Raw genomic sequence first — 14596 nt, 5'->3', positions numbered from 1 at the left:
AAATAGGTGCAGGAGTAGGCCATTCATCCTTTCAAGCCTGCACCACCATTCAATATGATTGTGGCTGATCATGCAATCTCAGTATCCCATTCCCTCTTTCTCTCCATACTTGATCCCTTTAGCTGCAAGGGCCACGTCCAGCTCCCTCTTGAATCTATCTAATGAACTGGCACCAACAATTTCTTGAGAGAGAGAATTCCACAGGTTGCAAGACTCAGAGTGAAGAAAATCTTCCTCATCTCAGTCCTGAATAGCTTACCCCTTAATTCTTAGGCTGTGACCCTTGGTTCTGGACTTGTTCCCAATGTTGGGAATGTACTTCCAGCATCTAACCTGTCCAATCCCATCATAACTTTATATGTTTCTGTGAGATCCCCCTCATTCTTTTAAATTTCAGCAAATACAAGCTCAGTTGATCTGTTTTGAGGGAATAAGTAGGAAAGAAATTCATTATAAGCCCAAATGCCCTATTTTCATTTCCCTTTACTTGAGTTACTTCTATTCTTAATTTATTCTTTAATTTCTGAATGTTAACTATGTTTCATTCAAGTGAATTTTGCATACTCATAATTCTGTAAAACATCTCCCACTCTCTGCCCTACCCTTTTGTACACACAAAATTCACCATTTCATTCATAAACCTATTTCCTCAGACAATTTTTAACTTTGTCTTTTCTTACAAAATCACTTGTCATTCATGTCTTGAAATATTATTTCAAGAAGTTTTTAGAATCAGCAGTGACATCTTAAATTCAGACACAATCCAGTCTTTCACTCTAAACTGTTTTGCCAACCTTTAGAATGGAGTTTATAACATTTAGTTTCATCACAAATGTATTGCAGTATCTGTCTTTCATCAGTCAACTGTGTAATCCTGCAGGGCCAACAGAGCAAGTCATTGCACTGAGCTCTTACTACAGGTTTTGTGTGCTGTTTGCCATAGACTGCATTCTCACATTATTGACTGACCATAAATTAAGATTTTACTGTTGCACAACTCCTCAGATACAGAAGCAGTTCTTGAATGCATGCAGCAACATTTAAGTATGAACTCATAAGTGACAAGTAACACTTATGCCACAGAAATGCCTGAAGCAATGGCCATCTCCAACGAGAAAATCTAACCATCTCCACTTGACATTTAACAATATATCCTTAGTGAATTCTCCACCATCAGCACCCTGGGAGTTACAACTAAAACCTTTAATTAGGTCAATCATAAATACTGCATTTACAGGAGCGGGCTAAAGACCTGGATTTTACAGTAACCAGACTCTTCAAAGTCTGTCCACCATCTCTGATCAGGAGTCTGATGGAATACTCTCCACAGTGAGATGAGTGCAATTCAAACAATCAAGAGGTTTGGCACCACCCAGGACAAAGCAGCTGCTTAACTGGTAGTCCATCTACTGCCTTAAAAATGTACTCCCTCCATCATCAGTGCAGAATGACAGCACTATGTACCATACACACTGTACTACAGCAACTCAAGAAACTTGCTTCTAAAACTGAAATCTCTACCACCTAGAAAAACAAGGGCAGGAACCATACAGGAATAACATCACCAGCACTTCATCCTGACTTGGAATGATATTGGTCCACCTTTGCTGTCACTGGGTAAAATTCCTGGAATGTCCTACCAGTACTGTGGGTGTATCTACAACAGATGCACTGCAGCAGTTGAAGAAAGCAGTTCACCATCTTCTCAAGTCAATTAGGGATGGGAAAGAATAGTGACGCTCACATCCCAAACACAAAATTGAAACAACATATCGTTTTAAACTGTTTAATTGAATCCAGTGATACATTTTTAAAACTACAGAGTAGTACTATATATGTGTACAAGTTAGGCTACATTATTAACATTTTAGCTCATCATTTGCAAATAACTCTGGTTATTGAATGGAAGCTTTCACTCCATTTCAACCTAACCATCGCATCCAATGGTCTTTGTACATGGTTATTTCAAAATTTGACTACAGAAAACGCGATGTCCAATGCAACTTCTTTCTGTTGATTTCTTCTGACGGGCTGAACTGCCTGCACAGCGCTTGCTGTTCCAATCAATGTTGGTGCAGCATAACTTGTAGATCATCAGGCAGGGAGCTAATTACTGTTTCCAAGTACAATTCCAGTTTCTCCAGCAAGTCTGCCCTGACTGAAAGCTGATGAACCCTTGCTTTTATCTGGACAGGAAAACACACCAATTAAATTTTAAAAAGATAAAACATGAAAGAGTTCTGAAAATACTAAACAGTTTGACTTTCAACAGGTGTGGTGACAGAGAGAATACAGGAATTATAATCATTTGAAGAAGTTTATAGATGGATATTGTAAATTTTCGTTAATACTCTTATGTTCGCCCAGGTACTGAGGTGGATCCAGGACAAGATCAAACTCATTGACTCAACAACTGAAAAAGATTACGGAAGTTTGCAGTACAGGAGAACATTCTATGTTTATTTCAAGAGGTCCAGAATACACAAGGGTGGAAGCTTCTTCCATCTTCATAGATCTCTGTATTGAACCCATTTGGAATACTGGATTCAGTTCTAGGCATTGTACCTCCACAAGGAAAAGTTGGTTTATGAGGTGATACAGTTTAAGTTCAAAGGATGGTACTATGGCTTGAAGAGTTAAATTGAGAGGACAGGTTGCATCTACCAAACTTTTATATATACTCAAAAGAGATACAAATTAAAGAGTAATCTAATTGAGGTGTTAAGATGATGAAAAAGATTCAATGCAATATACAGAAACCATATCCTTTGGCGAATCATTCCAGAAAGTAAAAAGGCATAAACCTGACAGAGCATGCCACTCAGGTTGATATCGGACATCACTTTTTCACATATAGGATAGTGCAATCTGGAAATCTCTCCCAGAAATTCCAAAACAAAGATTTTGTGTTTCAATTAAGTCACCTCTTCCTCCTCTAAACTTCAGTGATTACAAGCCTAGCCTGTATAACTTTTCCTCAGAAGACAATCCACCATTCATGGTGTTAGTCAAGTAAAACTTCTCTGAACTACCTTCAACATCATTCCTTAAACTAGGTGACCAACACTGTGCTCAGTATGCCGGATGTGGTCTCATCAGTGCCCTGTATAACTGAGGCATATCCTCCTTACTTTTGCAATGATCTAATGACAGTAGAACCTCAATTATCCGAACGAGACAGACAGGGAGTATGTTTGTTCGGATAATTGATCATTTGGATAACAGGAAACAAGGGGTAATTTGAGTGCTGGTTATCGAACATTTCTCAGTTATCTGGCAATGCACACCACAATGCTGTTTAACTGATAACTGAATGTTGAGTTGCCTAATGCTGTTTTGACAGGACCTTGAGATCTTGTTCAGATAATCAAGGTTCCACTGTATAGCAATTTGAACTCTCTTTTGCAATAGCAGCTGGTATGAAGTCATTAGGTAAACTTAAATCTGAAATTGATTTTGTTTGGCTGAAGGTATACGTAGTACAATGAGATCATGGCTTAAAACTTGAGGGACTCAACAGACTACTCATATTCCTAGTCAAAAGGTGTGGTGCTGGAAGAGCACAGCTAGTCAGGCAACATCCGAGGAGCAGGACAGTCAACGTTTTGAGCATAAGCCCTTCATCAGGAATTTAATGTCGAGTCTCCTGCTCCTCAGATACTACCTGACCTGCTGTGCTTTCCCAGCACTACACTTTTTGACTCTGATCTCCAGCATCTGCAGTCCTCACTTTCTCCTACTCATATTCTTATAAAACAGCCATCTCTTTTCCCAATCATATACATTCCTAAGTGTTCTGTTACCCCATTTCGAATATCAGATTTGAGCATTTCTCTTGTTTCAGTTGTAACTTGCTTAGAGTTCCCTGCTTTCTCTATCATTTCTTTTTGAACAGCAGAGTTACATTTGCTACTGTACAATCCACAAGGTCAATTCAGGAGTCCAGAAAATTCTGGAAGATCAAACTTAATCCACTAATTTCTGTTCCATATTTGTTAAAATATGGAAGTTATCAAGTCCAGTGAAATTGTTGGCTTTGAGTTGCATTAATTTTGTCAGTGCTTTTTTTATTAATATCAATTATTTTTCTCATACTGTATCTCTAAGGAACACTTAAAGGTAAGACGTGCAGCATTATTTAAAAATAATGGTACTAGACTTGAAAGGTTTAAATTAAGCAGGTTCTACATACCAACTTGTATTCTCTTAGAATATTGAAGTTTAAGGGTGATCTCACAAAGGTGTTAAGAATGATTCAATTTAATACATAGAAACTATTGCCTATGGTGGAACCTGATTAAGGATTATTAACCTTAAAATTAAAGCTTGCCTCCTGTATAAATGAGAGTTCCTCACTCTTTGGTTTCCCTGCTGCTGCTGCTCCCTCCAAACTGGACCACTCAACACCTTACAAATCCTTGTCCCTGCAGCAGCAGTCCAATATCCCACTCGCACAGCTTGGTCCCATGTACGCCTTACACCTTCCTGCTCCCACTATTCTTGCAATACTTGCTTTTCAGACTCTACACTGGCTTTAAATGGTCAGTGTACCGGGGCTCTTGAATTTCTTTGCTCTTCTACAGTTCATACTTGCTTAACTTGTTCGGGTCCACAGTGGATCATCTCGTTTTCCAACATTGAACTTCATCTGCTCTGCCATAATTCCGCCCACTCATTTCAGCTATCGGTGTCCCTTCAGTACCTCCTGTTTCCAAATACATTACACAACATACTGTAGGACTCTGGAGTTCTTTGGGAGAGTAGCAGGGAAGTAGGGGTGTGTATAGGTTTGAGAAAATTTATTTTGTGCTTGAGGGAGAAAGGATTGAGGGGTACACTGTCAAATTGGATTGATGGTATTGAACTATAAGAAAGGAATCTGTTTGTTTAAACCTTATTACTCAAAAATCCTGTGATAGGATATATAAAGAATGAAAAATTCTTTTAGCTCTGGTTCAAGTGCTCAGTAGTGTTTCAATTTCAATTGTGCTTTGGCACAATAATTGGGAAAAATGTCATCTGCCTACTATATCGAAAACCAGTATTTATCAAATTTCAGTAAAGCCAGCGACAAAGTCTAGTAAACTGCTTATAAATTATACAACATAATAAAGTTTCTATTAGTAGGTAAAAGACTACCACTACCGTTTGGATTAAAATAGGAGTTTGGTTTCGGAACACTGTATAGGAAGGGAATAGAAATGTGTTAGAAGCAGTTCAAAAAAAGATTCATTCGACTGAGCCTTAGAATAGGAAAGGTTTGACAAGGTGGGCCTGTATCCATTTGAGTACTGAAAAATGAGAGGCAATCCTGTTAGAATATACAAGATTGAGGGTCCTTCCACTTGTGGGAATAACTAGTATTAGGAGACACATTTAAAAACAAGAATTAGAAAAAATATTTTCGATCAGAGTTACCATGTCTGGGGAGCTCTCTTTCTGACCAGTAGTGGAAGCAGATTCCTTGAATATTTTTAAGGCAGTGGTACATAGATTCTTGTGAAGCACGGAGTTGAAAGGTTATCAAGGGTAGTTGGGAAATGTGGATTTGAGGTTACAATCGGATCAGCCATGACCGTATTAAATGGCATAACAAACTTGAGGGGCCAAATTGCATACATCTGTTCTAAGTTCTTAAATTCATAACAGGCTTGGCATTACCCTTCTGATTTCATTCCATATTTTAGCAATGGATCTACCTAAAGTTTGTCGAAAACAAAGTGACTTTTTGAATAAATTTCCTTACACCATGGTAACAATCTACAGATATTGACACACTCCAATTCATATATAGAAATACAAGACCAAAGGCAAATATTACCAATTTCTCACGCAATTTCAAAACCAGGTCCACAACTTCCACTTCAGATTTTTCTCGTACCCACATCAGTAGATCCTAGAAAATAAGCAAGGTTAGTGGATACAGCAAATGGACTTTCATGACTTAGTGACTAACTATGAAATGTGCCTAAACTCAAGGGAAACATCAGTTGCAGGGCAGTAGTTTTTGCAAGGTGTGAGAGATGCAGGAGTTTGTTTTGAAATCTGTAATTGTTTTTGATACAATATATAGATTCTGATCGTCAGGTTATTTGATTGATTTCAGTGCTCAATATGAACAGTAACCTTGATACATTGCAATAGAATAGTGTTCTAATGGCTCATTCACTAGATCATTGCACTTTTTTATATATGTTGTGGACACAGGTATAAATGACACAATTTCAAAGTTTGAACAGTTATTAAACTTGGAAATATAACAAATGAAGATGGGATGCTTCAAAAAAGACAGACTGATAAAATGGGAACAGAAATTATGTATTTTATGAGAAAGAATGAGGAGAGTCAATAGAAACTAAATATAGATTATTGAAGGGAGTTTAGAAACAGAAGCACATGAGGCGTCCATTCACAAATCTTTGATTGTGGCACAATAAATTATGAAGGAGGTTTAAAATAACCATTGATTGGATTCTTGATTTTATGACACATCTACCTTCAGCAAAAAGACTAACTACCTATTCTATCCATGCATCTCAATTTTGTAAAGGTCTATCAAGTTCGGCATTCAAGTGAAAACCAAACAAGTTTTTCCAATCTCTCCTCATAGCCAATACCCTTCAAAACTGTACCCTCACCAAAGGCTTCTAGTTGTGTGGTGACCAGAACTGTATACAATATTCCAAATGTGGCCTGCATAAAGTTCTATACAGTTGCAACATGACTTGCCAATTTTTATACTTTATGCCCCAAACAACGAAAGAATGCCTTAACCTTCTTGACCACCTTATCCACTTGTGTTGCCACCTTCAGGGAAAGGTAGACGTGTTGATAGGAAGAGTTCTGTCATTTACTGTATACTTCTGAAATAACTGTACAGAGATGGTATCCTGTCACCAAGTCACCCTTTATTTACTTATGCACACCACACTGGCTGTGGCCAGTCAATTCAGAGCCAGTCCCTGAACTGAGGAGATTCTAAATCTCCTAGTTATACTGGTCAGCCAGGACTTTCCTGTTTCTATTCTGTACTCTTTTTTATTGTTCACACAGAATGTTCAGTTAAAAATGAGTGCAAGACAACAACAGAGCCATCTTCATTTTGCTGAATTAATTTCATTTCGATCTGAAGAAGGGTCATTGGATTCAAATCATTAACTCTGATTTCAGACCAAAATGCTGCTTACCTACTGAGTTTCTCCAGAAAGTTGTTTTTTGTTGTTGGAGTTGTTAACCTGGGCCAATGATTTCATAGTCAACAAGATCCAACTGGTTCCAATCACTACATCCCAAGTCTGGGGATGCAGACCTGGTCTTTCCCTTGCAGCTTTTCTTGCGACGTTTTCACCCAAGTCCAGTTCCTCCAACTCTGACAAGGGTGACCTGTACTGGACCATAGCCTGTCTCATGAGTCCGGAGTGTCTTGGGAGAGTTTCCTCCTCTTCTTCCAGCAGTAACAGTATTAAGGCTACATCCATTTCAGGAGATAGTAGACAGAGGGGGAACACCTGCAGTTTCTGACAAGCCTTCTGGCTGTTCTGAGGGGCCAAGTATGTTTTATTTCTATTCTGTTTGCAGGGTAACAATTTTCAGGTGATCCACATGTTTGTTCAGGACCCTATCATCCACCCGAACTTTACAAGTCACGGGATCTGACCTCATGCTAACCTCACCACTACTCATACAGGACCATTTCCAAGGTTCCAGCACCAAATCTTGTCCCCTGAATTAAATTCTCTCTCTCGCTCTCTCTTGCGTGTGCGCTTATAGGAGGCCTGTGGCCAGCATTGGTACTCCTGCTTCCATTTCACCCTCTCTCCCGAGGTCTGGGAATATCAGGGTTTGCCTGGAGTAGAGTCTTCTCCCCATCAGCAACTCTGCTGGAGCCATCCCCTGCTGTTGTGTGCAGGATTGTCCTAAACTTGAATATGAATTGGGATAGTTTGGTATCAAGTGATGCTCCAGTACAGACATGGGAGCAGGGCTTCTTTGATTGCCCTCACTTTATCTTCCAACGGGTGTAACATGATTCTGTAACCCAAGTAGGTCATTTGGGGAGTCTGGAACACCCATTTTACCCTTCGAAGGCATACGCTCCTAGTGCATGTTCTCAGATGGGACAAGGTCTTGCACAAACTTAAGGGTTAGAGTCCCAACAACCCTTGTTAAAGACAGCTTCTGTAACCATAGATACAGCTGCACCAGTATTGACCTCCACGGGAACTGGGTGACCATTTAATGAAACATTAATTTTAATTGGTTCGGATTTGAATGACACTAAGCAATTTAATCAAAGGGAAACTTTCCATAGGTTGAAATTATACTTCACACAAAGGAAGGTGATTGCAGTTGTTAGAAATCAGTCACCTTCACCCAGGAACACACTGCAGAAGTTCCTCAGAGTAGTATTCTCGCCCCAGCCATCTTCAGCTGCTACGTCAATGAGTTTCCTTCCCTTCAAAGGCCAGAAATGGGCATGTTCACTGGTAACTGCACAATGTTCCACATCATTCACAGCTCCTTGGATATGAAGCAGTCCATGTACATATATAGCAAGACCTGACAACATTTTGACTTGGGCTAAGTAGCCAGTAACATTCACGCCATGCGAGTGCCAGACAGATCTCCAACAAGAGGTACTTGCCTCTTGATTTACTATGGCATTTGTCACCCAATCCCACTCATTCAACATCTTTAGGGCTACCATTGACCAAAAACTCAACTTTACAGTCACACAAATACCATGACTATAAGAACAGGTCAGATGCTAGGAATTCTGTATACTTTATAGGGAGTACCTGGGAAAGGATCCATCTCAATAGAACTAAGGAAAAATAACTAAACTGCAGATTGAGGGAATGCTAGATTGCATCTGTAGAGGGACAATGTCTCAGTGATTTGAAATGTAGCATGAAGCCTTTTGGGGCTCAGCCTAATATTATCTGCAACTTTATATACAGTCACTATCATGGCAAGTACTTAGAAATAAGGATTTTCAGGGCTTGAGTCTGAAAATGTAATGATAAGACATCACTTGTTAAAGGTTCCAAGATAGGTAAATAGATACCATTCTTACTGGATTCTTTTTACGTGAAATTCTGTTAATCTTTCTCCCAACACACTTTCAAATCCACAACCTCTACTACCTAAAAGGACACATTGTGGCGATAATGTGACTTAAGTATTTTATTCTGGGACTTTTTGATGAAGAAAGATCGAGACAGAGGTATGGTGAGCAGTCTGCTCAAAGCCAATAAAGTAAACAGCTTGTGAGGCCTTGGGATTTTTAAAAAGCTGGCACAATAGAACTAGCTTAAATGGGTGGGGTCAAGCTCCACACAACCAGGATTTCTAGTTTTAGCTTCCTGCAGTTGCTGAGGATTTGAAGCTGATGTGGAAGCTCTTATTCTTCTCTCTGTTACAGCTAAAAGCTGGAATTCTCTTCCTGCTGCTAGAATTGCATGTGAGACTATCTACTTCCTGAATTTGCCAAGGGTGTATTTATGAGATTTTACTATACTGGAATAGTTAATTAGTAGTAGTTTATATAATTTTTTAAATGCATTTCAATGAGTTACAGTTAAGCCAATTTTTTAAAAAATTGTATTTTAACTGCAGTTTAAAAACACCAGCGTGTTTTGCTTAATGTTGAGTAGTTTGACCAATTGAATTGCATCTGGAACACCATGCCTTACACTTCCATTTAAAATTATAAACAAAGTTAGGGTTTAGACTATCTTCTTAATATAGTTTGAGGGGGTTTAATCTAGTACATGACAAAGGCACAGACATTTAGGAACACATCCTGAAAGTCTCCAAGCTGCACTGTCCTAATTTGGAACATATCCCATTCCTTCATTGTTAATGGATCAAAATCCTGAACCTGCCTTCCCAACATCACTGTATGCCGATGTAGATAAATTCCAGCACCACAGTTCATTGCTCATTTATCCTGAATCTGTTGTGCAAAACTTAGCTTGATCTCAAGACTTAGTACAAAATACTTTCAAAAGTAATAGAAAACTGATACTTTCCTACAAGAGAGTAGTCTTCTATACAAAAGAGGTTAAATCTCCCCAACCCACCACTCCAGTAGACTTCAGTCACTCATCACTCCTTTCCTGTCCCCCGCATCAACCAGGAATGACACCCAGTCCACCCAATATATCACATTTAAAACTTTAATCTAGGATTTGAAATCTACCCACCACCCTAGCTCAATTCTACTTCAAGTTCTTCCAGCATGACGTCCCTTAGTTTCTCCTGTCATTTATATGCCCCATCATCAGTCTAACACTTTCAATACCCTTGGCCTTATTATCTGGAAATGCCATCAGCAGCACTGTCTCCTTTTCAAAAAGCCTTATCAAAATTAATCTTTTCAACTTGTCGTTCGGTCATTCCCCTCTATCTCCTTCCGCATAGAGTTTTGTTTTCTCCCCTCCCCCTCTGTAAGTGGCTGTCCGACATCTAGTTTCAAGGTACTATATTGATGCATGTTGTTAATGCAGTAGACACATGGTAGAGTTGGGCAATTCTCACCCAAACCTGTTTTGAAATATCTAAAGCTTCAACAATGGGCTGTACTTACTGCCTCACACAACACCTCAAGGTGAAGAATCTCCAGCTTCTTACACATCTCCTGGTATCTCATACGAAACCAGCCATCAAAGTTAGGAGATTTAAAAAAGCGTCTGTCAATTCAAAAAAAACAAATTCTGATCAGGCCAGTAGCCTATTACAATCATACCTCAAAGTTAAAAAACACTTCAGCAGACTCATAATACAGTGGAGAACCAAGTCAAATACAGAAATTACACAGAACTGAAAAAGGAAATAAAAAGCAAATGATTGTATTTGATAATAAGTTAGGAAGTTACATAAAAACGAACTGAAAGGTCTTTGAAAAACATATACAGAGTGGTCCAAAAAAGTGTGGGACCAAATAAGGAGCAAGAGGAAAAAGGATTAGTGATATGGGGAAAGAATAGGACAGTCAGACTAACAAAAGGATTGCTGCAGATTCAGTGAACTAATAAAAAGAGATCTTCCTGTGAAGAGCATGGCTGTTGAGGTACTAGTGAGCACTTTGCATCAGACATTGTGAAAGAGGATGGTTTCCAAATCTAGTCGAGAAATTGGACAGAAAAGGTTCAAATTAAAAGGAGGAACTTGAACATTTTGGCAGCACTTAAAATACAAATGTTCCATCCAGTCCTGATGTCATGAATCCCAGGCTACTAGAATTATAAAGTCATAGAGCTGTACAGCATGGAAACAGACCCTTTGGTCCAACTCATCCATGCTGATCAGATATCCTAAATTAACCTAATCCCATTTGACAGCATGTAACCCATACTCCTCTCCATCTTTCCTATTCATATATCCATCCAAATGACTTATCAGTGTTGTAACTGTAGCAGCCTCCACCATCTCCTCTATCAGCTTATTCCATTAATACACCATCCTCTGCGTGAAAAAGTTGCCCCTTAGGTCCCTTTTAAATCTTTCCCCCTCACTTTAAACCAATGCCCTCTAGTTTTGGATTTCCCACCCCAGGGAAAAGACCTTGGTTATTCACTGTATCTATGCCCCTCATGATTTTATAAACCTCTATAAAAGTCATCCTTTAGCCGCCAACATTTCAGGGAATTTGAGGGAATTGCAGGTGAAAATTGTGAAGAATCTAGTACATAATTTTCTAACCCTTCATATATTTGGGAGTAGTGCCTGAGAATTAGAGAGTGCAAATCCCACATAAAAGGGGAGGAGAATAAATCTACCATCTAAAGGGCAATCAGTCTAACATTTCTGTTGGTAAACCTTTGGAGGCAGTGGATAAGACTTTGGTAGCACTCCGGTAACAAGTGATAAGTGGGATGGAGGGGACTGGTTAAAAGCATTGAAGTCATGTCAGGCAGGCTTCTCAACATGGGTTTGCCATCGGGTCATTTTCCAGCAGTGGGAATCACAACAGCTTGACCACCATCAAACTGATTGGTTGCCAAGTAAATACTTAAAAAAGGACAACTTCCAGTCCTCTTCTCAGGCTCCTTGCATTTTGCTAGTGGTTAAACAACACCTTCCCCATGGAGACATTGCCAGTTATACCGCTCAAGGATGAGGGTGAGTGGTGGATTTATTGCAACTAGAGCCACCAGAGCTTCAGGAAGGGCTACAATGGTCACTCACATGACAACAGCACATGAGCATCAGTCTGTAGCACTGCCAGGTCTACAGAACCAAGTTAGATTGTGGAAAACCAACCCCCTTCATCGTTGGATGAGAGGTTCGGTGGTGATTACTTAACTGGCTGCTGTCAGGAATGCTAGGAAGATTCCAGCTGCAGACCCTCTGGATGCCATAGAGATTTAGGACCTGCAAATGGATTCTGATTCTTCAAGTCACACCAGGAAGCTCACAGATTAGAGAAAGCAACATTAATTGTCATTTGGTAAAATATTAATTTGTAAATTACTGTCAGCAGAGATTTAATGAAGACAACGAATGTTTAACTAAATTAAGTGAGATTTTTGGCAAGAGAGTTATAGGATGTATGGTTGATGTTGTGTTTGTGAGCTTTCAAAAGGCATTGCTTAGGGTTCCACATTATTAACTTCATTACCAGCATTCAAACACATGAAATTAAGGGACACTGACAGAATGAATGTGAAACTGGCTAAGGGACAGAAAACAGAGGGTACAGGTGAACACTTTTTTCAGATTGATATTGAACATATTAGTGAACTGGATTTGGGTAGGAAGATAAACAAAAAAAAAATGAAATTTTAGAACTATGGAAACAGTGGACAATGTAGAGTAAGCTGATGTTTGGAATATCCAGCCATTTGAGGAACGAAATACAAGGTTCAAATTTTGAATTTTTGCTGAAGTATGAGCTGGCAATTATAGGGGATGAAGGTAATACTTTAAGAGATAAATTACTTGTTGTTTAGTTCCAACTGATTTAAAGTTGGTGCAAGATGGGGCTCAGGATGCCATTTACAACCTAAGACCAGAGATAAAAATGTGGATTATGGGTTCAGCAGCAGTAGGAATAATTGGGAGCAAAGTTGCAGAGGTAGAGGTAGTTTGATGTAGTTGAGAATTAAGTGGGATTTCTAATCTATGCGAAGCAGAGCAGAGCAGAGCAGAACACCAATGTTATGCAGAGCTTGTTGAACTTCAAATAGCACTTAGGAAATGGGTTGGGATCAGGAACTATAAAGGCGGCTGGATTTTCAGACTGGGGACACGAAACAAGAACAGGGACTGCTTCGGAGTCCTGAACTCACCAGGTCACTGGAGGGAAAGGTCACTGACCTGGGATTCTCATGGAGGGAACCCCGTGAATTGGCATGGAGACAGCAGGGGGAATGCGTGTTTGCACGTGCTCGCACGTATGTGTGTATAGATAAATTACATCACAGGGAGGCCTTCTGTTGCATCAGGATCCAGACAGGGAGCGCCTCAATGCCTGCCAGGAATGCTGGCCTCTGTGTGTTCACGTCCAAGCATTAAGCTGTAAACTCCCCACACTTTTCATTAGGAAACTGAAGATTGTCTGGAAAATCATAGTTAGCCACCTTTCAGGGTGCTCAGCAAGAACCTTAATAAGTCTAATTGATTGCCTGTCTCATGGGGCATTGGTAGCCCTTTTCGCCCTGAATCTGCTTTCACCAAAAGAGTCAACAGTAGGAACGCTCTAAGGAAATTGGCATCCCTAGCTGACGCTGGCAGTTATGAATGGTTTTCATCGGTGTCACTGGCTTTCAAATCAAAAGGTGATTCCTCCAGACCAAAATAAAAAGGCCTCAATATTTGATAGCTCCATCACACTCACTTATGGTCAGACTTTCAAATAAATATAATGACATACTATACCTGTATAATCCTTCCCAATCTCCTTTTTGCACAGAGGTCAGTTGCGGTCCAGCATATTCCAGTGTCTTCATGAAGTCTTCTTTGATAAATGGGTGGATCTGTGGTGGGTTCTGTCAGAAGGTGGTAATGAGAATGAGGAATTCTCTTTCTACAATGCATGCAAAGGTTTTCTGAACTCTTGGCAGAATCTTATTAACTATTCCCAAATCACAAGTACAATCTCCCAATGGGAACAGTCTATGACTTTTCCATATGTTTCTCCACTAGAGGACACTAACCTTTCAACTTTCATCGCAATCCACTAAGTGAAGAACAACAGATGCAGTAGCAAATTCTCAAAATACAACTGAATGAATCAATGCCCATCTCTCACATGCTGGCTGCAACAACAGTGGCATTTTTTAACATTGCATTAGGAAGAGAGTGGCTGAACATCTGGAGAAATGTGAGCTGACCAGTAACAGCCAGAATACATTGTAAAAAGGGTCAATCATGCCTAATAAACCTGACTAAATACTTTGGAGGGATAGCTAACATAGGTATGGGATTATCTACAGAAGTTATTTGTATGGATTTCCCAAAGGATTTTGATTAAGTTTAACACAGAAGATTGTCAACAGTAGGGACTTGCATTAAGTATTGATCTTTACAATGGCACTGCCATCCAAAGAACAAAACAAAGCGATCAGGATACATTGGAGAGACAGTGTGC

The 14596-nt window shown here is 39.5% G+C and overlaps 1 protein-coding gene across 4 annotated transcripts in view; it reads right to left on the bottom strand.

Moving 5' to 3' along the window:
- Nucleotides 1–1772: 1772 nt before the first annotated feature.
- Nucleotides 1773–14596, bottom strand: part of dennd6b (DENN/MADD domain containing 6B) — a 108087-nt gene continuing 95263 nt past the window's right edge. For 3 of the 4 annotated variants that reach the window (XM_072562730.1, XM_072562732.1, XM_072562731.1), the window contains 4 exons: nt 13885–13994; nt 10592–10694; nt 5822–5896; nt 1773–2186 (listed from right to left, as the gene is read on the bottom strand). In XM_072562730.1, coding sequence (XP_072418831.1) covers nt 2064–2186; nt 5822–5896; nt 10592–10694; nt 13885–13994 — 411 coding nt within the window. In that variant the 3' untranslated portion in view covers nt 1773–2063. Of the gene's footprint in view, nt 2187–5821; nt 5897–10591; nt 10695–13884; nt 13995–14596 lie in introns of those variants that run through there. The other variant, XR_011955305.1, reaches the window with a different exon arrangement.

Source organism: Chiloscyllium punctatum, chromosome 44 (assembly GCF_047496795.1).
Source record: "Chiloscyllium punctatum isolate Juve2018m chromosome 44, sChiPun1.3, whole genome shotgun sequence".
Classification (NCBI taxonomy): domain Eukaryota; kingdom Metazoa; phylum Chordata; class Chondrichthyes; order Orectolobiformes; family Hemiscylliidae; genus Chiloscyllium; species Chiloscyllium punctatum.
This window is presented reverse-complemented; position numbering and strand designations above follow the sequence as displayed.